Here is a 22683-nt window from a genome sequence, read left to right as displayed (position 1 = left end):
AATGGAATTGAGTCCTTACAGGAAGCAGGATGGGAGGAAGTGCAATCAAGGTAGCTGTGGGAGTCGGTGGGCTTATAATAGATATTGGTTGACAGCCTATCCCCTGTAAATAACAAATGAGTTGAATGACTAGTTAATCTGTTTTTTGGTGCTGTTCATTAAGGGAAGAATACTGGCCAGGACACTGGGAGAACTCCCTGTTCTTCTTTGAATAGTGCTGTGGAATCACTTACAGCCACCTGAACAGGCAGGGAGTTTAATGTCATCCAAGAGGTGGCATCTTTGGCAATGCAGCACTCCCACAGTACTGCACAGCAATGGCAGCCTAGATGACATGCTCAGATCCGGGACCGAGGCTCAAACTTACATCCTTCTGATTCAGTGCAACCAATGGTGGCAAACTGGCTACTCAATGAGTTTCCTAATTGAATAAGTTAATGAAATCAGACAAGCAAACCATCTAAAAAAGTGAATTCTGCAGCTTTATTTTTTAGGTTTATTAGATTTTTATAAATGCTGAAACAATGAAGACTAAGGAAAGACTTGCATTTCATGACCTCAAGGCATCCCAAAGTGCTTTAGAGCCAATGAAATACTTTTGAAGTGTAGTCACTGTAGGAAACGCAGCAGCCAATTGCATACAGCAAAGTCCCACAAACAGCCATGAGATCATGACCAGATAATCTTTAGTGAAGTTGGCTGAGAGATAAATGTTGGCCAGGACACTGGAGAGAACACCCCTGCTTTTCTTCAAAATAGTGTTGTGGGATCATTTACGTCCACCTGAGAGGGTAGATGGGGCCTCGGTTTAACATCTCATCCAAAAGACGGCACCTTTGACAGCGCAGCACCCCCTCAGTACTGCACTGGAGGGTCAGCCTGGATTATGTGCTCAAGTCTGTGGAGTGGTACGTTGAACCCATGACCTTCTAACTCAGAGGTGTGAGTATTACCACTGAGCCACGGCTGACACTGACAGACAAAGTGGTCACGTGCTGCCAATTGTGATACTTTGAGAGCCAACAGGACCTGCACGATCTAATGAATGAGCATGATGTCAGCACTCGCCAATGGCAAAGTCACCACTGGGTTAGAGAGGTCTTAAAGGGGCTGCAATCCCCTCAAGCGGAAAGATTTTGGACATAATGCGGGTAATTTTGACTTTGGCCGATAGTGTAAAACAGGCGATATCGGATCAGCCGCCCGTTACACATCTCTCCCCGATTTTTACTTCCATTGAAATCAATGGCAATGAAAATCAGGAGAGGTGTATAACAGGCAGCTGAATCAATATCGTCCATTGCCCAAAGTCAAAACTACCCTCATTCAGTTATTAGATTAGCCTAATCCAAACAAAAAATGGGACATCCCGCCCACCCCCTCAAGTTTTGCAATGCAGTTTTTGTTTTAATCTTCAATCCAGCAGTCTCCAACTCTTCATCTCCTAAAGATGCTGACAACTTGCATTGGCGTGCTTGTGTCAGTTGCCTTCTGGGCATCGGTGCTCCATGCGTGATCCTGGACGATGTCAGTGGTATTCATCCACGGGGAGCATCGCTGCACAGCCTGCTCCCGCCCTCACCCAAATTCCACGCCTGTGGAAATTTCCAACAGAAGTCATCGGATAAGAATGGGAACGCCTGGTCAATTTCTTTTCTCCAGCCTCCCCGGCCCAGTGACATTGAGGCAAATCTGTAGCACCGCAGCTGAAACCAGTAAGCTCAGCACAGAGCTGGGATGGAGCAGGGGACCGTTCGTGTTTGTATTGCTCAGGGCCATTCACCAGCGGAGAAGCTCCTTAATCTCGGCCTCGATCGAGTTTGAAATAATAGTAAAAATTCGTAGGACCAAATGCATCAGCAACATGACCGATTAGATCACCATGGTAACCTTTTGTTTACTGACCCAGTAAATTGCCTTAAAAGGACAACTAACCAGTCAAAAATGGACCTTTCATTAGGAAGAATAGTCCTTGTATCTCACTGCTGGGCTAGTTATCCAGATGAACGTGAGTTCAAATCCCACCGTGGCAGTTTGAGAATTTGAATTCAGTTTTTAAAAATCTGGGAAATAAAAAGCTGGTATCAGTAAAAATGACCATGAAGCTATTGGATTGTCGTAAAAACCTACCTAGTTCACCAATGCCCTTTAGGGAAGGAAACCTGTCGTCCTTACCTGGTCTTCACCTATATGTGACTCCAGTTCAATACCACCATGGTTGACTCTTAACTGCCTTCTGAAGCAGCCCAGCAAGCCACTCAGTTGTATCAAACCATTATTGGGCAACTAGGGATGGGCAATAAATGCCAGCTTTGCCAGCGATGCCCGCATCCCGAGAATGAATTTTTAAAAATGTGTTGTGTATAAAGAGAAACACACACTGTTTACTTCATGCTATTAAAAGCTGCTTATTATAAAATGAATATAACTTGACATTTTTTTTACTGACATCATAAAATTAATTTAACAATGAATAATTTACAGCAAATAATGAATTTTAATTTACATGATTTAATTATACCGTGTTCAGTATCTTCTCCGATAGTCCACTGCAAGAATGAACAGTGACAGAAAGGTGTTGCCACGTGTTTAACTCCAGAGGTTGGGTAACTGAGTTAGTTAAATGCCAGGTCTGGAGACAGAAAGGGTCAATCAGCCTATCGTCCTTACCAGACGGATAAACTGAGTCCCAACTTTTAGGTGTGTCCAACCTTTATGTGTCAGCCGTGGCCCAGTGGTAGCTCTCTCGCCTCTGAGTCAGAGGGTTGTGGGTTTAAATCCCACTCCAGAGACTTGCCCACATAGTCTAAGTTAACACTACACTGCAGTACTGTCGGGGGTGCCATCTTTTTCGGATGAGACATTAAACCGAGGCCCCGTCTGCCCTCTCAGATGGATGTAAAAGGTTCCATGACACTATTTCGAAGAAGAGCAGGGGAGTTCTCCTGCTGTGCTGACCAATATTTATCCCTCAATCAAGATCATTAAAAACGGATTATTTGGTCATTTATCTCATTGCTGTTTGTGGGTCCTTGCTGTGCGCAAATCAGCTGCTGCGTCTCCTACATTACAACAGTGACTACACTTCAAAAGTACTTCATTGGCTGTGAAGCACTTTGGGGCATCCTGAGATCATGAAAGGCGTTGTCGATAACACTTGGTCCATGTGATCTCCTGGATAGATTTTGATCACCCGAGGGGGTCGGAGAGGAATTTTATGGAGTTTTTTTTTTCTTATTGGCCCGGGGTGTTTTTTGCATCTCCCAGGAGATCACACGGCTGCAGGGGTGGGTGTGAGGGAAGGAGGGTGGAAGAGGGAAGAAGTGTTTAGTCCTGATGCTCCGGCCATCATGAGTATGGGGCAGACTTGATGGACCAGCTGGCCTTTTCCTGCCCGTCAATTTCGTATGTTTGTATGTAAATGTAAGTCTTTCGTTTTGTCGCTGTGGGCCACCGTGGGTACTATCATGGAGTCTCACATGCCCTGTGTAAACTTTAACTTAATGTTCCCATTAATTTGCGTGTACCTCAAGCTCTTAATGCCAACAGATCTTGGCGTCATTATTTGGGATTTAACCTCCAAAGAGGCAACAGCCATGGCAGCCCTTTCAAAATCTCCGGCTCCATAAGATTCAAGCAGGACAAACCAGTGAGGAAGCAATGTAAGCACAGATAGGACTGAGTTGCCTAGGCTCCGTGGCCCGGGTTTCAGGACCCAACGGCTGCTGGTGGTCAATGGGCCGCAGTTTGGAGACCCCCATCTTAGTAATTAAGGAGAAAACAGGAGACTTCAAGGAGTAGGCTGTTTTTGCCACCCTGTGGCAGTGTCCAGGCCTGTTCAGCAATGGGGACGAGAATCAGTGCTGCGCTCAGAAGGTATTTCATGCCTAACCGACGCTGGCATCAGTAGGTAATCTCTTTAGGTTAAAATCCACCCAATTTTTTTCTTCCTGCTTTCTTCCTTGCCCCAGTGAAGATGCTGTAATGTCTGCGAGTGAGCTATAGGGAGTGATCCGATTGTAGCTAACTGCTGTAAACTACTAAAGATTCACATTTTTAAAAAGAAAAATATGTGTATTCTGTACTGATCAAGGTGGGGAATGGAACACTTTCCCATTTCAGGCACCTAGTTTCATTATCAATATGGTGAAGGTACAACATCGGTTAGAGGCAGAGCAAAGTTCTCTCCCCACTGCCCCATCAAACACTCCCAGGGCAGGTACAGCATGTGTTAGGCAAAGAGTAAAGCTCCCTCAACACTGTCCCATCAAACACTCCCAGTGCAGGTACAGCACAGGTTCGATACAGAGTAAAGTTCCCTCTACACTGTCCCATCAAGCACTCCCCGGTCGGTACAGCATGGGTTAGATACAGAGTAAAGCTCCCTCAACACTGTCCCATCAAACACTCCCAAGGCAGGTACAGCACGGGTTAGATACAGAGTAAAGCTCCCTCTACACTGTCCCAACATATACCTCACCCTAGCCTCAGAAAAGCACCTCATACTGATCCAATGTGCGATACTTTTCTATTTCTCACACTAGCCCATCCTGAAGTCTCTGAGTGAGAGGGATAATGGAGCACTGGATTGAGGCAGTCTCAATGGACGAGCTGGATTGAGACAGTCTCAATAGACGAGCTGGATTGAGACAGTCTCAATGGACGAGCTGGATTGAGACAGTCTCAATGGACGAACTGGATTGAGACAATCCCAATGGACGAGCTGGATTGAGACTGTCTCAATGGACGAGCTGGATTGAGACTGTCTCAATGGATGAACTGGATTGAGACTGTCTCAATGGATGAACTGGATTGAGACTGTCTCAATGGATGAACTGGATTGAGATAGTCTCAATGGACGAGCTGGATTGAGACAGTCTCAATGGACGAGCTGGATTGAGACTGTCTCAATGGACGAGCTGGATTGAGATAGTCTCAATGGACGAGCTGGATTGAGACTGTCTCAATGGACGAGCTGGATTGAGACTGTCTCAATGGACGAGCTGGATTGAGACTGTCTCAATGGACGAGCTGGATTGAGACTGTCTCAATGGACGAGCTGGATTGAGACAGTCTCAATGGACGAGCTGAATTGAGACAATCCCAATGGACGAGCTGGATTGAGACAGTCTCAATGGACGAGCTGGATTGAGATAGTCTCAATGGACGAGCTGGATTGAGATAGTCTCAATGGACGAGCTGGATTGAGACAGTCTCAATGGACGAGCTGGATTGAGACAGTCTCAATGGACGAGCTGGATTGAGACTGTCTCAATCGATGAGCTGGATTGAGATAGTCTCAATGGACGAGCTGGATTGAGACTGTCTCAATTAATTTCCTTTTATAGCCAACAGACAGAGGAGAACTTCAACCTATCAGCCTGAAGGAGCTTCACTTGCTTGACCATTCACAGTATCTGAATTTTTGATTTGAATTACTGCTGCCCAATAACTCACTTCCACGCGTGTGTTATCAACGTGTAATGAAAAAAGGAAAGAAAGAACTTGTATTTATATGTCCTCAGTGTCCGCAAGCGCATTACAGCCAGTGAAGTACTTTTTGAAGTGTAGTCACTCTTGTAACGTAGGAAACGTGGCAGGTAATTTGCACACAGCAAGGTCCCACAAACAGAAAAGTGATAATGACGAGATAATCTGTTTTAGTGATCTCGGTTGAGGGATACATATTGACCAGGACAGAGGGAGAACTCCCCTGCTTTTCTTCGAATAGTGCCATAGGATCTTTTACATCCATCTGAGAGAGAAGACGGGACCTTGGTTTAACGTCTCATCTGAAAGACTACTGCTCTAAAGTCTGCCATCAGCGTTTACAATTTATTTAAAAACAACGAATGGGAAAAGAAGGATACTGAAATTCACCATAATTATTTTAAACTGTATGAGCTGGACAGAAGACTACTTGGCAGGATTCTGCTCTAAATTGATCACAAAAAATTAGACTTCTTTTTATCGTAAACGATATATAAAGTGAGGCAGTCTTAAAAAAAAATGTCCCCTCCTCTCCTGAAGGTGCCAGCTGATGCTGGGGTACACTGCTATAGGTAGTAGTCACTTTTTGGTTCCTCACCTCCGTACGTTAGCCTAGACCGTAAGTGTCAGTGAGTTATTCTGCTAAAGGGCATCATGCCCATATCTGATCCTGCCTCACTTGACATCCAAAGACACGCAGTTCCCATCAGACGTCAGCTAGGGTTGCCAACACTGGTCGGACGTATTCCTGGTGGTTTCGTCACATGACCTCCCGCCTGGCCCAGTCAAACAGCTTTCTTTCCCAGCTCAAATATTTTTTATAACTAATACTCAGTGTTCAAAAAAAAATTTTAAAAAACACAATTTTTTTCATACCCGTATGATTTTTCTCCCTCGTTTCTTGCAGTAGCGTTGAAGAGATTAATCTTTAGTTCCTGGAGATTCCAGGACAATCCTGGAGAGTTGGCAACCCTACATGTCACTCTAGGGATCAGGAGTGGAGATCCTGGTTGATCTTTAACCCTAAGGCCCCTTGTAGTTGTCCCCACCATATATAGCGGGCACGTTCGTGCTAATGTGATTTGTTCACTGTACGCGGTGGACAGTAAAGCCATCTGATTGAAGCTGCCCAAAGTCTTCACTTTACGACTGCCCCCATTGTTGTTAACAGTTTGAACAGCTGAGTGAAAAGCTGCTCGAAGTCTCCATCAGCTGGTCGCACTGGTAACAATTACGGGAGGTAGTCGGAAAGTGGAGACTTCGGGCAGCTTCAATCAGGTAAGTGCTGAACTGCATGAAATAGCCTGCGTGCTCAATATGTTACAAGCAATGCCTTTGTAATTGATGCCTAGGGTGATAGCAAATTGTTAGTGCCATTTGGTCGATTTGGTGGCTGTCCAGGGTAAGCACGGTCAGTGTAAGTGATGGGGACTGTACCTCTTATCTTGAGCCTGGCTGAGATCAGCTAATTCAGCACACACCAGTGATACAACCTGGGGCCTAATGTGCTACATGGCCCAGTTCCACACTAGGGCAATGAATTTACCAAGTGACCCATTAGGGAGAGTGGGGCGGCCTTTTTAAAGGGGTCCTGGTGTTGGCCTCTGCTTTAATGATCATCTTGCAGGCAAAACCTCGATTGGATGCCAGAAATCTTTGAAGAACAAACAGTTATATTTATGGCCCAGTCCCATCATTCATTGATGCTTCTTTCAGTGTCAGCTGTGGCTCAATGGGAGCACTCTTGCCTCTGAGTTAGAAGATTGTGGTTCAAGTCCCACTCCAGAGATTTGAGTGCAAATTGTAGGCTGACATTTCAGTGCAATAGTGAGGGAGTGCTACACTGCCGGAGGTGCTGTCCTTAATATAAGGTGTTACACCAAGGCCCTGCCTGCCCTCTCAGGTGAATGTAAAAGGTCCAAGTCAATACTTGAAGAAGAGCTGGGGAGTTCTCCCTGCTGTACTGGTCAATATTTATCCCTCAACCAACATCACTAAAAATAGATTATCTGGTCATTATTATGTTTGTGGGACCTTGCTGTGTGCAAATTGGCTGCTACGTTTCCTACATTACAACAGTGACCGCACTTCAAAAGTACATAATTGGCTGTAAAGTGCTTGGGGATGTCCTGAGGCCGTGAAAGACGCTACTTAAATGTGAGAAATAAAAACAGAAAATGTTGGAAAAGTTCAGCAAGTCAGGCAGCATCTGTGGAGAGAGAAACAGAGTTAACGTTTCAGGTCGATGATCTTTTGTCAGAACTGGAAGATGTTAAAGGCCTTCGACCTGAAACGTTAACTCTGTTTCTTTCTCTGCAGATGCTGCCTGACTTGCTGAGTGTTTCCAGCATTCTCTTTTTCTATTTCAGATGTCCGGCACCCGCGGTGTTTTGCTTTTTATTTAAATGCAAGCCCTTTCTTTCTATTGCTTTGCCTTCTGCCTCATGTTGCTATTGGCAACTGCCACTGTTTTTCGCACTGCAGTCTGGGTCCTGAGCCGTTTTGGAGAAGGTCACTATGGAAACCATGCCGTCTCCGATATCCACCCGCACCCTCCAGCGCTGGCAGAACAGCATCTTTTTCAAGGCCCGTTGAAAATCGCGATTGAGGAAGGCGTAGATCATGGGGTTGATGGTGGAGTTGCAATACCCGAACCAGGTGATGACTTTAAATAAACAGCTAATGGCGGCGTTGTTGAGCTGCGGGCCGCGCACGGCGATGCAGACGTTGAACACAAAGTAAGGGAGCCAGCACAGGACGAAGACCGATATGATTATACTCATGGTCCTGGTGGCCTTGTGCTCCAGCTGCAGATTGTCCTGCCGCCTGCTGTTGGGATGATAGTGGAGTTCGAGCGTCTGCGACATTATCCGCGCCGCCTTCAGGCGCGAGGCGCGGTATATGAAGAAGTACATGGTGCACATGATCAGGAAAGGGACGTAGAAGGCCAGCGCGGAGGCCACGATCGCGAAGGTCCTGTTGGTGACGAAGACGCACTCCCTGTCGGCGTCGAAATCCACGCCCGGGATTTCGTTCCAACCCTGCATCACCGGCAGGAATGAAATCATGGAGGAGTAAACCCAGATGGCAACGGTCATGGCAATGCACCTGTGGGAATGGAGGGTTAAATGAGCAGAGGATAGGAATGAGGCATCAGAGGTCTCATTAGCACAGACAGCTCTGATCAGCAAGTCACCTGTTTTTTAAATTCAACATTAATAAACAGGTGACTGGATAACATTAGCAAGATTCACAATTAAGTTTTAAAAAAGTTAGAGAACTTTTACTCAACTGGTGTAACACCAGTTTCTAGGGGTGGCCTGCCCCAAGGATACATTCACTCTGCAAAGTTCACATTGGTTGAAGCAGTTTTGTTATGTCAGCCCTTGCTCAGTGGTAGCATTCTCACCTTTGGGTCAGGACACCAGGGAGAATTCCCCTGCTCTACTTTGAATAGTGCTGTGGGATCTTTTACATCCACCTAAGAGGGCAGACAGGGCCTCGGTTTAACATCCCATCTGAAAGACAGCACTGCCCTCAGCACTCCACTGATTATGTGCTCAAGTCTCTGGAGTGGGACTTGAACCCAGGATCATTCTGACTCAATCAGTCGCACTACCCACTGAGCCACGGCTGTTCTCAAATACACCACCCAAAAAAACACAGTTGTTGCCTGTGTGCAGACCATGTTATTTAATTCCAAAAAAGTTATTTATTGTATGTGAAGTGATTTGAGATGTTTCATCAGTGATAAGGATCGATATAAATACAAGTATCCATTTTGACAGAACAATCTAAAATATTACTTTCTCATTGAATGAGATGCCTGTTGATACCCAGTTCTGTTTTTGATCAGTGGAAAGGAATTTTGTGAGTGAATGCCTGTTTTTAGCGTCAAAGCATGAGGTCGGGTCTCCCTTACCTCCCACGGGACATACGTTTGGTGTAGTGATAAGGAGTAGCCACAGAACAGTAACGGTCCAAGCTGATGAAACAGAGCGTGACGATGGAAGCTGTGCAAAACATCACATCGAAGGAGATCCACACCTTGCAGAACAAACGGCCGAACATCCAGATTCCAGTCACCTCATAGATTATGCTGAGCAAAGAAACAGATACCTTTTAATATGAGACGCCCAAAATTATGAAGGGCTTATATAAGAGTAGATAACGAGACTGACAGGAGGGTCGGTAACTAGAGGACACAGATTTCGGATAACTAGCAAAACAACCAGAGGGGGAGATGACGAGAATTTTTTTTACGCAGCGAATTGTTATGATCTGGAATGCAGTGCCTGAAAGGGCGGTGGAAGCAGATTCAATAGTAACTTTTAAAAGGGAATTGGATATATATGCTTAACACCCCACACTTACACTTACCTAAAGGGCATGACCAGACATGCCACCAGCAGGTCTGCTGTCGCTAGGGACAGGATGAACATGTAAGTCACTGTTCTCAGTCTCTTCTCCAAAGCCGGGCAGAGGAACACCACCATGTTCCCCAGGAGCGTCACCAGGTCCACCGTGGTCAGTATGGTCCCAACCAGCACCTCTTGGTGGGAGATCTGGATGTGAGAGAAGGCATTCCCCTCCCCCAGAGAAGTCAAAGGAGACAGGCTGTGGTTGGTGGAATTACTCTCTTCCCAAAGAGAGCTCATGATTCATTTTCTACAAAGAAAGTGGGGAGGGAGGGGGGACAGTTCAGATCATTCATTCTGATATAAAATTCAAACACTGGCAGAAATTAAAAAGGGACAACGTCATAGTTCACTATAACTATAAATGAATGCTATTACTATTAATAACACTATTATTATGAATACTATTATTACTAATACACCATTACTAATACTATTATTATTACATGATTACTGTTACTAATACTGTTATTTATAATATTATTATTAGTAATACTATTACTAATACACTATTGCTATTACTAGTACTATTATTACTAATACACCATTACTAATGCTATTATTATTACATGATTACTGTTACTAATACTGTTATTTATAATATTATTACACTATTACTATTAGTAATACTATTACTAATACACTATTGCTATTACTAATACTATTATTACTAATATGTTATTACTAATAGTATTGATTATCTCAATAAAAGAATAATCAAAGCAATGTTTTTACTTACCCTGATGTACAGTCCAGATAGCACATAGATGATTTATCTGTGCTGCTAAAGTTATATATAAAGATAGTCAGGAGTACAATCTCCGCTTAATCGACCGATCTCTGAGTATGGATGTTATGAGGATGCTGTTCAGTCGAGGGACTACACTGCTGTCTAAACCTGGGGTCTACTGAGCAACTTGAGCAAGTTAATGTTAGAATGGAGGAGCATTTATAGAGCAGAGTCTCGCAGGCAGCCTGCGGTCCTCACCAATCACTGTCAAACAGACAACAGGCAGTGATCTCCACTCACACTTTAACAGTGGCTCCCACCAATCAAGAGGTTAGGACGTCATTGCTTTAATAAAATTCACTCTGAGAGCCTGAAATTTCCCGTATTCACAAAGCACAGATAACAAGGCTGCAATCTAAAATAATTTGAATTGTGATTCGCAGTAAAGAAGGAACATAGCTGATCAGAGTGACATCTTTTAAAGAGACACAGCCCGTGTTCACTCATATAAAAGAAAGATTTGCATTTATATAGTGCCTTTCACGACCTCAGGGCGTCCCAAAGTGCTTTACAGCCAATGAAGTACTTCTGAAATGTAGTGACTGTTGTAATGTAGGAAACACAGCAGCCAATTTGCACACAGCAAAGTCCCACAAACAGCAATATGATAATAACCAGATGATTTGTTTTTAGTGATGTTAGTTGAGGGGCAAATATTGGCCAGGATACCGGGGAGAACTCCCCTGCTCTTCTTTGAAACAGTGTCGTGGAATCTTTACCTCCACCTGGGAGGGCAGGCGGGGCCTTGGTTTAACATCTCATCTGAAAGACGGATATAGTAAAACAATATATGATATCCTGGGTTACAGCATAGAGTCATAGAGTCATAGAGTTACACAGCACGGATAGAGGCCCTTCGGCCCATCGTGGCCGCGCCGGCCATCAAGCCCTGTCTAATCTAATCCCATATTCCAGCATTTGGTCTGTAGCCTTGTATGCTATGGCATTTCAAGTGCTCATCCAAATGCTTCTTGAATGTTGTGAGGGTTCCTGCCTCCACAACCCTTTCAGGCAGTGAGTTCCAGACTCCAACCACCCTCTGGGTGAAAAAGTTCTTTCTCAAATCCCCTCTAAACCTCCCGCCTTTTACCTTGAATCTATGCCCCCTTGTTATAGAACCCTCAACGAAGGGAAAAAGCTCCTTAGTATCCATCCTATCTGTGCCCCTCATAATTTTGTACACCTCAATCATGTCCCCCCTCAGCCTCCTCTGCTCCAAGGAAAACAAACCCAATCTTCCCAGTCTCTCTTCATAGCTGAAGCGCTCCAGCCCTGGTAACATCCTGGTGAATCTCCTCTTCACCCTCTCCAAAGCGATCACATCCTTCCTGTAGTGTGGCGACCAGAACTGCACACAGTTCTCCAGCTGTGGCCTAACCAGTGGTTTATACAGCTCCATCATAACCTCCTTGCTCTTATATTCTATGCCTCGGCTAATAAAGGCAAGTATCCCATATGCCTTCTTTACCACCTTATCTACCTGTTCCGCCGCCTTCAGGGATCTGTGAACTTGCACACCAAGATCCCTCTGACCCTCTGTCTTGCCTAGGGTCCTCCCATTCATTGTGTATTCCCTTGCCTTGTTAGTCCCTCCAAAGTGCATCACCTCGCACTTTTCCGGGTTAAATTCCATTTGCCACTGTTCCGCCCATCTGACCATCCCATCTATATCGTCCTGCAGACTGAGGCTATCCTCCTCGCTATTTACCACCCTACCAATTTTTGTATCATCAGCGAACTTACTGATCATGCCTTTTACATTCATATCCAAGTCGTTAATGTAGACCACAAACAGCAAGGGACCCAGCACCGATCCCTGTGGTACCCCACTGGCCACAGGCTTCCAGTCACAAAAACAACCTTCGACCATCACCCTCTGCCTTCTGCCACTAAGCCAGTTTTGTATCCAAAGTGCCAAGGCACCCTGGATTCCATGGGCTCGTACCTTCTTGACCAGTCTCCTGTGCGGGACTTTATGGAAGGCCTTACTGAAATCCATGTATACCACATCCACTGCGTTACCCTCATCCACACGCCTAGTCACCCCCTCAAAAAATTCAATCAAATTAGTCAGACATGATCTTCCCTTGACAAAGCCATGTTGACTATCCCTGATTAATCCTTGCTTCTCCAAGTGGAGACTAATTTTGTCCTTCAGAATTTTTTCCAATAATTTTCCTACCACTGATGTTAGGCTCACTGGCCTATAGTTCCCCGGTTTTTCCCTACTCCCCTTCTTGAATAATGGTACTACATTAGCGGTTCTCCAGTCCTCTGGCACATCCCCTGTGGCCAGAGAGGTTCTGAATATATGTGTTAGAGCCCCCGCAATCTCCTCCTTTGCCTCACACAGTAGCCTGGGATACATTTCGTCCGGGCCTGGGGATTTATCCATTTTTAGGCCTGCTAAAACCGCCAATACCTCCTCCCGCTCGATGTTAATATGTTCGAGTATATCACAGTCCCCCTGCCGTATTTCTATGTCTGCATCGTCCTTCTCCATCGTGAAAACAGATGCAAAAAATTCATTTAGAACCCCTCCTACATCTGCCGGCTCCACACACAGAATGCCATTTTTGTCCCTAATGGGCCCTATTTTTTCCCTAGTCATCCTCTTACCCTTAATATACTTATAAAACATCTTAGAATTTTCCTTTATTTTGCTCGCCAGTGTTATTTCATGGCCCCTCCTTGATCTCCTAATTTCTTTTTTAAGTATCCCCCTGCACTTTTTGTACTCCTCTCGGGCTTCCTCCGTCTTTAGCCTTTTGTATTAGCCAAAAGCCCTCCTTTTTTTCCTAATCCATTCTCGTATATCCCCTGACATCCAAGGTTCCCTGGAGTTCTTGGAACCACCCTTGACCTTTACGGGAACATGTTGCCATTGTATGGTCTCAATCTCCCTTCTGAAAGACTCCCATTGCTCCGATGCGGATTTTCCTACAAGCAGCTGATCCCAGTCCATTTTGGCCAGATCCTGCCTTATCCTATTAAAATCGGCCTTCCCCCAATTTAGAACCTTTATTTCCGGCCCCTCCCTGTCCTTTTCCATGACCACCTTAAATCTCACCGAATTATGGTCACTGTCACCAAAGTGCTCACCTACTAGCACTTCTTCCACTTGGCCGGCCACATTCCCTAGAATTCGGTCCAGTACCGCCCCCTCTCTTGTAGGACTTTCTACATGCTGGCTCAAAAAGCCAGCATGTAGAAAGTCCTACATGCTGGCTTTTTGAGCATTGCCAAGGAATTGATGGAAATTATTTTTGGATTAGATTAGTTTTTTACTGTTCGTATTGTGAACCCACACATGAAACAATACAACGTCTACATTATTACAGTTTGGATGCTTTTGAGTCATTTCAAGGTTTGTGAAAGAACGAATTTGCATTTCTATAGTGGCTTTCACGAACTCAGGACATCCCAAAGCACTTTACAGCCAATGAAGTATATTTGAAGTGTAGTCACTGTTGTAATGTCGGTAACGTGGCAGCCAATTTGCACACAGCAAAGTCCCACAAACAGCAATGAGATAAGTGTTCAAATAATCTGTTTAGTGATGTCGGTTGAGAGGTAAATATTGGCCAGGGCACCAGGAGAACTCTCTTACTCTTCTTCAAAATAGTACCATGGGATCTTCTATGTCCACCTGAGAGGGCAGAAGGGAGCTGTGGTTTAACGTCTCATCCGAATGTTGGCATCTCCGACAGTGCAGCTCTCCCTCAGTACTGCATCAAAATGTCAGCCTGTGTTATGTGCTCAAGTCTCTGGCTTTCTGACTCAGGTGCGAATGCTATCACTGAGCCAAGGCTGACATCTTGTGGTGAAGAGCTTGAGGTCATTTCTGCTCTTCATGTCGATCTTGGAGTAATAAGCAGTTTTGGTCAAGGAGGGGGAGCATTGTCATGGCTTGAGGTAGTCCAGCCAGATCTAGCAATACAACAGCCAAGCACAGCACACCAAGTGCAACCTACAGTTTGGAGGCTGCCTAGGCGTCTGTTATTCCGGGGTGGAGAGTCAGTGTGAATGACCTTTAGGGATCTGAAGGGGACAAAAGCATCAAAGCTGAAGGTGAGATGATAGTGAAGGAGATTGGCAGGGGCATTGTTATCAACACAGGTGACAGGTCAGAGGTGGGGGAGGTCATGGTTAGAGAGGGTGCTTGAGAATGAGTTGGGGGGGAATCAATTTTTTCGGAGGTGGAAAGTGACAGGGGTTTCAAACAGATAGGGACATGTAAGAAAGTGGAGATGAGGAAGAGGATGAAAGGAGCCCATTCAGGGATCGTAATTTTGAAGGTCTCCAGGCCGTGTGTGATTATGAGATTGAGGGCTGACCAACCATATGTGGAGGGTGAGGTTGAAGGAAGTGAGTAGGACAAGGAAGTTGATGGAGGAAGGTGAATTTCGGGTGAAATTTAAAATTACTGAGAATAAGTAATAGCTCAGTGAAGATGCCAAGACTGGACTGAAGGGAAGAGATTTCAGTGAGGAAAGCATTGGCTTTCTAGGGGGCAATAAAGAAAGAAAGACTTTCATTTATATAGTGCCTTTCACGACCTCAGGGCATCCCAAAGCGTTTTACAATCAATGAAGTAGTTTTTGTAGGAAACGCAGCAGGCAATTTTGCACAGCAAGGTCCCACAAACAGCAATGACCAGAAAATCTGTTTTTTTAACTGTTGGTTTAGAGATAAATATTGGCCAGGACATCAGGGAGAACTCCCCTGCTCTTCTTCGAATAGTGCCACTGGATCTTTTTATATCCACCTGAGAGGACAGACAAGGTTTCGGTTTAACATCTCATCCCAAAGGCAACACCTCCAACAGTGCAGCACTCCCTCACTACTGCACTGATGTGACAGCCTAGATTATGTGCTCAAGACTCTGGAGTGGGATTTGAACTCATAAATTTCTGACTCAAAGGTGAGAGTGCTACCCACGGAGCCAAGGCTGACACTTAGTCGGCTCTTAAAGGGGAGTTGTGAGGGGCACGAGAGGGTGAGGCATTCCAACAGGGAGAAGAACGTGATGTGGCCTCAGTGAGTGAGGAGGAGGAGACACTAAGAGTAAACCAGGATCCTGTCAGGCTCAGGACGCTGATTTGTTCCTCCAAGATAAGGCCATGGGTGTGCTGGCCCTTGTCGACCAGCAAGTGAACATTTTGTGGGGACGTTTGGAGAAGAACATTGGCCCAAGGTTAGTTAGGCGGGTTGGGGGAGGAAAATGAGAGGAGCCTCACGGGGAAGAGATTGAAGGGTGAGTGTGGAGCAGAGTGAAATGAAGGGGAGGTTAAGGAGATTAGATCCAGTGGAGCAAGGCAGGTGGAAGGGTCATCACTAGAGGGGAATGGAACAGTTGAAACGACGAATGGAGTAAAACTAGTGTTGTGTGCAGCAAAGGATGCCCAGAGGGAGACAGTGAGCCAGTTCAGTAAGGGTAAGAGCCTAGGGTACAGAGGGAAATGAGTTCAGCAGAGGTATAGTGTTGGGTGGGGCTTGGAAACAGGATGATTGTGGAATAGTTATGGAGAGTCGGGTAAAGGAATCAAATATTGGGACAAGGGGGATATTAAGTAAGGAAGAGGAGGTGAATGATGTCATATTCTTGGGATCATGGATTAAAACAACAGAAAAAGATATTAACACCAGAACATAAGGACATAAGAAATAGAAGTAGGAGTAGGTCATTCGGCCCCTCAAGCCTGCTCTGCCATTCAATCAGATCATGGCTGATCTTGTACTTCAACTCCACTTTCCTGCCCTAACCCCATATCCCTTGATCCCCTTAGAGTCCAATAGGTGAGGCTTGGTAAGTTTGCAACCAAATGAATAGAATGTGGAAGCTCAAAGAGCTGGGCAGGAAATGTAAGATCAAGATATTCGGAAGCAAGTAGAGTCAGTGTTGGGATATGGACATTTACTAAGAAACTAGATGGCACCTACTCAAGACTGTTGGAGAAAAGCCTTAGATGTGAGGTGGAAAGACCACATCCCCATTGAGATACCATGTGGAGATTTAGACAGAATAACAATAGGAATAAAGTGTAGAAGGCTGAAACTTGCTGGTTATTCCTTCAGAGCCAAAGAGGGAATGGGTTTCAGAATTATTATTCTGGGAACCAAAGCATGGAAACAAAAAGAGAGGTTGGCCTAAAATCAAGTACAATTCTCAATTTGTGCGGGAAACAGAAAGTTCCTCCTCATAGAGGAATCACCACGGTTCATGATGAATAAAGAGGTATGGAGGAGAGTCCTCGGAACTCCAACGATAGTCAACTGATAATGAAGAAGTAAGAAAGAAGAGGAAAGTAACGCCGGGAGGAAGAAGGTAGGAAATCAGGGGGCTTATCAGACATTAAGCATATGCAGTGGAACAGAAGCAAGAAAGGTTTTGATGTTAGCAACAACGATTACTTGCATTTATACGATGCCTTTAACATGGTAAAATGTCCCGAGGTGCTTCATAGGAGCGATTATCAAACAAAATTTGTCACCCAGCCACATAAGGAGATATTAGGACAGGTGACCAAAAGCTTGGTCAAAGAGGTAGGCTTTAAGGAGCGTCTTAAAGGAGGAGAGAGAGGTGGAGAGGTTAAGGGAGGGAATTCCAGAGCTTAGGACCTAGGCAGCGCTAAGAGTTCAGGTGCAAGTTGGTGGAGCAAATGTACAGAGCACCAAGTTTTTCACAGAGATTGGAAAACAAGTGCATATACTCTCTTTTACTTACACACATACACATAGATACATCCTTACAGATCTCCAGTAAAGTGCAAATACATCTCGAGAGATAGTAAAAATTTAAAATTCTTACCCTCGTGTTCAAATCCCTCCATGGCCTCGCCCCTCCCTATCTCTGTAACCTCCTCCAACTCTACAACCTTTCCAGAACTCTGCATTCGTCCAATTCTGGCCTCTTGCGCACCCCCCCACTTCCTTCGCCCCACTATTGGCAGCCGTGCATTCAGCTGCCTAGGCTTTAAGCTCTGGAATGCCCTCCCTAAACCTCTCTGCCTCTCCACGTCTCTTTCCTCCTTTAAGACGTTCCTTAAAACCATCTCTTTGACCAAGCTTTTGGTCACATGTCCTAATGTCTCCATTTTTGGCTCGGTGTCAATTTTTTGTCTGATCTGCGCCCCTGCGAAGCACCTTGAGACGTTTTAGTACTGTAAAGGCACAAAAAAATGCAAGTTGTTGTTATAGAGCTAGAAATACTCAATACATATGTGTATATTGTACATACTACACTCAGGTGCAGTACGCAGGGAATATTGCGCTGTCGGAGGTTCTGTCCTTCACGTGTGATGTTAAGATCTCTGCATTTCCCTGACTCAGGTTAAAGATCGCACGGCACTATTCAGAGAAAGAAAGACTTGGATTTATATAGCCCTTCATCAATTCTCTCAGAAAAGAACCATGGCGTTTCACTTGAATTACTTTAAAGTCATCAATGTTATTACGGAAACAACTGAGGCAGCCATTTTATGGAAGGTAACATCCCACAAACAACAATGAAAAGAATGACCGGGTAATCAGCTTTTTGGCAGTTTTGGTTTGAGGGAGCAATGTTGGCTGTTAGTTGGAATTAGAGATATTTCCAAGAAAGGTGGGAATCTGCCATATAAATGCATACCTTTTTTTTCTTTGTAGATTGCATTCAGTGATCGTTTTTTCCCCAGATTATAAAGTTGCTTCTCCTTTGTGCTGCTGGAATGAAAGGCATTGAAACCTTCGTTCCAATTTGCAGTCCATTGAGTGCAACATGTATGAGCATTTGTATCCGATTTAGACTAGTTTCCCAACTCATTGAATGAAGCGGAGGTAATCACTGGTAATTCAATTTTTGTTAAGAAACTTTAGTGTTGTTCTCCGAGGATGAACCCGAACGGATTCATCACCAGCCAAATCCTTAATAGCTGCTGAGTGCACGCGCTCTCTATGAACTGAGGGCGCCACTTCAAGGCAAGTCTTTTATCTCGGTGCCCAGTGCAGCTCTAATGAACTGAACAGGCTCTATTAGTGATGTTATTTTCAAAGGAAGCCTTTGGAGCATGTTCCTCCCATTCCCAGCCATTAATCTGAAGGAGATCTCAATGTCATGGGGTAGGAGTTGGAAGATTCAGTGAGGGAGCAGCTAGGAATGCTTACTGTTCATGTATTCTGCTCCAGCGACACCAGTACAAGTTCAATGTTGAGGTGTTGGATTTTCCCCCACTATCCTGCCCGAAATCAGATGGGATGGCGTGCGGGAAAGACAGCGATATTGGGCAGTGAGCCCTACCGCTCCGAGCTGAAGTTCCCTCTCCCGGTCACCGCCGGAGCCAACTGCAGGCTGCCCCTTCCCGCTTGCCCAATGCCAATTCCCAGGAGAGGGGAGGGGGGAGGTTGGCTATGTTTTTCTGGGCCTTTTCCCTCCCGTCAGTCTCCGTGCAGGCCTTCAATGAATGAACAGGTCCAGTCTCTGGGGTCCTGTGGCTCCTTTAATGATTCCACCCAGTTTTGCTGCAGCATCGCCTTGATCTTGCTGGCGGGACGCCAATGGGCGGGGGGGGGGGGGGGGGGGGGGCGGAGGGGCACCCACTTGCTGGTGGACTTCCCGCCAGTAGACCACCATGAATACCAAACGACCCCCAATGCAGGAACCTGGGCTGGGTTCATGGTGGGATCTGGACCGCAAGTGGAGATTCTAAATTTAATTTTCAGTATGTGGACGTCACTGGAAAGGCCAGCTTTAGTTGCCCATCCCTAGCTGCCCTGAGGTAGGCCTCCTTCTTGAACCGCTGCAATTCTTTATAGCAGTTTGATACAACTGAGTGGTTTGCTAGGCCTCTTCAGAGGGCAGTAAAGAGTCAACCACGTTGGTGTGGGACTGCAGTCACATTTTTCTAATATTCGTTCATGGGATGTGGGCATCGCTGGCGAGGCCGGCATTTATTGCCCATCCCAAATTGCCCTTGAGAAGGTGGTGGTGAGCCGCCTTCTTGAACCGCTGCAGTCCGTCTGGTGGAGGTTCTCCCACAGTGGCTGTTAGGAAGGGAGTTCCAGGATTTTGACCCAGCGACGATGAAGGAACGGCGATATATTTCCAAGTTGGGATGGTGTGTTACTTGGAGGGGAACGTGCAGGTGGTGTTGTTCCCATGTGCCTGCTGCTCTTGTCCTTCTAGGTGGTGGAGGTCGGGGGTTTGGGAGTTGCTGTCGAAGAAGCCTTGGCGAGTTGCTGCAGTGCATCCTGTGGATGGTACACACTGCAGCCACTGTGCGCCGGTGGTGAAGGGAGTGAATGTTTAGCGTGTTGGATGGGGTGCCAATCAAGCGGGATGCTTTGTCCTGGAGCACATAAAGGCCAGACCGGGTAAGGATGGCAGGTTTCCCCCGATTCCTTGCCGGATGTGGATACCTGCACCCTCCAGTGCTTCACCATAGTAACTATTCCTCAACAAACACCCCCAAGATCATCCCGCTCAGCTGAGTGGCGAGGGGAACATCAGGCACTGCAACCGTGATTTTCTGTCTGTCCATTTTAGTGGGCAGAAAATAATGGGCTGCGGTTGCGCAATTTCCAGAGAACCAAAGTGGAAAATCTCCCCTCTAAAGTCTTTTAGCTCCGAGGGTAGTGATATGATCCCTTAATCAGTTGATATTACTTCAAACCGAGAACCCAATGAAGCGAGCATTCGAGAAGAAGGAGTACTGGTTGACAATGGGCAACTTCTATTGCAAAGCAGGCCTCACTGTGACCCAGAATTGAACCTTGGATCTTTTCTATCCTTTATGGCTCATCTCGTCACTTCCTCCTAACCAATGGAGCTAAGTAGGGGGGGAATATAGGATGTCTCAACCCATCTCCTATTGTACATGGACTCAGCAGCAATCTGCTCTTAAATGGGGCTTTTATCATTAGAACAACGCAGATTAGGGAGCAATGAGATAGAAGTGTTTAAAATTATCAAAGGATGGGACAGGATAGATAGAAGCAGGCTGGTGAAGGTTTTGGACCGAGAGGCCGTAGATACAAGATTAAATGTAAGACATTTAGAACCAGAAGGCAGGAGAAACTTTTTTACACAGCGTTGAGAGGTTGTGGAATCTATTTTCAGGGTTAGTGGTTGAGGCAGAATCTATGCCTCCTCTTCCCCAGCACTTTTCCAAATCTCCCCTTGCTAACTCTAATCCTGAGTATAGTCTTTTTCGACCTATATGGAATACAATATATTTACCAGAGTCAGGGGTCCATGCTTGGCAATTAATTCTCCCACTGCCATTGTTAATAATCGAAAATAGCTGCCAAGGTGATTCTTTTCAGTCATTAAAATATAAATGCCATTGGGCTGTATACTTTGTGAGGTAGCTTTTTGTGGTAGGGGTTTGAACTAACTGCTGTTATGTAGCCACCTCTTTCAGCCGATTTCTGATAGGTTGAAAGTACTTCTATAGTTGCCAGGAGACGCAACTCAGTTGCTGTAGTGATAACTGAAGAGAATCAGTAACTCAGAATAGCTTCATTAGTGTTAATAGGACAGTGGGCTGGAATTAAAGCACAGATAGGCTATCCTCAGAGCCCCATATGATAAGCTCGCTGCTTTAAACTATTACATTGAAATTGCATTGTGCCATGTCAGGAACAAATGGGGTTTCTGTTATAGCTTATCGGCTTTTAAAGAAGGGTTTACATAAGTGGATGCTTTGGTTAAAATAGCAGATACAGGAATTTCACATCTTCATTGCTAACCATGCACATATTAATTTCAATGTTTTTGCTGTGAGGCAATGTATCAGGCGTGAAAGTCTCAAATGTAGGATTTCCCTTCGTCGATAACTCTGATGATTTATCAGTTTCATGATGCACAAGATGAGATGAATGTGCTGTGTCAAAATTTCCAAAGGTGCAGTACAGACTAGGGCACAACTCTAAGGTCTTATTTTCAGTTGGATTGCATTAGATTTGGATTGGATTGGATTGGATCGGATCGAGTTTGGTTGGGTTGGATTGGATTAGGTTGGGTTGGATTGGATTAGGTTGGGTTGGGTTGGATTGGATCGGACTGGGTTGGGTTGGGTTGGGTTAGACTAGGTTGGGTTGGGTTGGGTTAGACTGGGTTGGGTTGGATTGGATTAGGTTGGGTTGGGTTGGATTGGATCGGACTGGGTTGGGTTGGTTAGATTGGGTTGGGTTGGGTTAGATTGGGTTGGGTTGGGTTAGACTGGGTTGGGTTGGGATAGATTCGATTGGATTGGATTAGATTGGATTGAGTTTACCAGAAAACTTAGATCAGACTCATACTGTCCCAGATCACTTCCCCAATTCTGTTCACGCCTCACTGTTTTACAACCAGTGCCTTATCAAAGCGTTACTAAAAAGTTCCTCGATAGCTTGGCAGGTAAATGGAGCTCACGGCATAGAACTAAGCTAGACAAAATAAAGGCCCCAATGGTCTCCTGACTGGTGTCCCATCCTCCATAAACTTCAGTTCATCTAGAACTCTACTGTTGTATCCTAACCTGCACCAAGTCCCAATCACTCATCCCCTTGCCCTTGCTAATCTTGGTCCCCTCAACACCTCAAATTTAAAATTCTCATCCTGGTGTTAAAATTCTGTCATGTCTCACCCCTCCCAATCTCTGTAACCTCCTCCATCCCTACAACCACCCCCCACCCTGCCCAAACTCTCTATTCCTCTGACTCCGGTCTCTTTTGCGTCCCCCCTCCCTTCGCCCTACTATTGGCGGCCGTGCCTTCAACTGCCTCGGCCCCACACTCTGGAATCGCTTCTCGAAACCTCTCCTCGTTGCCGCCTCCCTCTCCTCCTTTAAGACCCTCCTTAAAACCTACCTTTTTAACTAAGCTTTATGTCACCCCTTATAACATCTCCCTCTTTGGCTCAGCATCCATTTTGTTTTCTGATTATGCCTTTGTGAAGCACCTTGGGATGTTTTTTCTTCTTCAAAGGCGCTATATAAGTGCAAGTTGTTGTTGCTGTTTGGAATT

At 45.4% G+C, this 22683-nt stretch overlaps 1 protein-coding gene across 1 annotated transcript; it reads right to left on the bottom strand.

The window, feature by feature from the left end:
- Positions 1–7940: 7940 nt before the first annotated feature.
- On the bottom strand, positions 7941–10148 carry LOC137332228 (histamine H2 receptor-like). Its single transcript, XM_067995921.1, has 3 exons — positions 9871–10148; positions 9413–9589; positions 7941–8598 (listed from the first exon to the last, which is right to left on the bottom strand). The coding sequence occupies exons 1-3, from the start codon at positions 10146–10148 to the stop codon at positions 7941–7943; spliced, it is 1113 nt and encodes a 370-aa protein (XP_067852022.1).
- Positions 10149–22683: the final 12535 nt, after the last annotated feature.

The sequence above is a fragment of the Heptranchias perlo genome, chromosome 14, assembly GCF_035084215.1.
Source record: "Heptranchias perlo isolate sHepPer1 chromosome 14, sHepPer1.hap1, whole genome shotgun sequence".
Classification (NCBI taxonomy): Eukaryota; Metazoa; Chordata; class Chondrichthyes; order Hexanchiformes; family Hexanchidae; genus Heptranchias; species Heptranchias perlo.
Note: the sequence above shows the minus strand (reverse complement) of the source record. Positions and strands in the feature narration are given on the sequence as shown.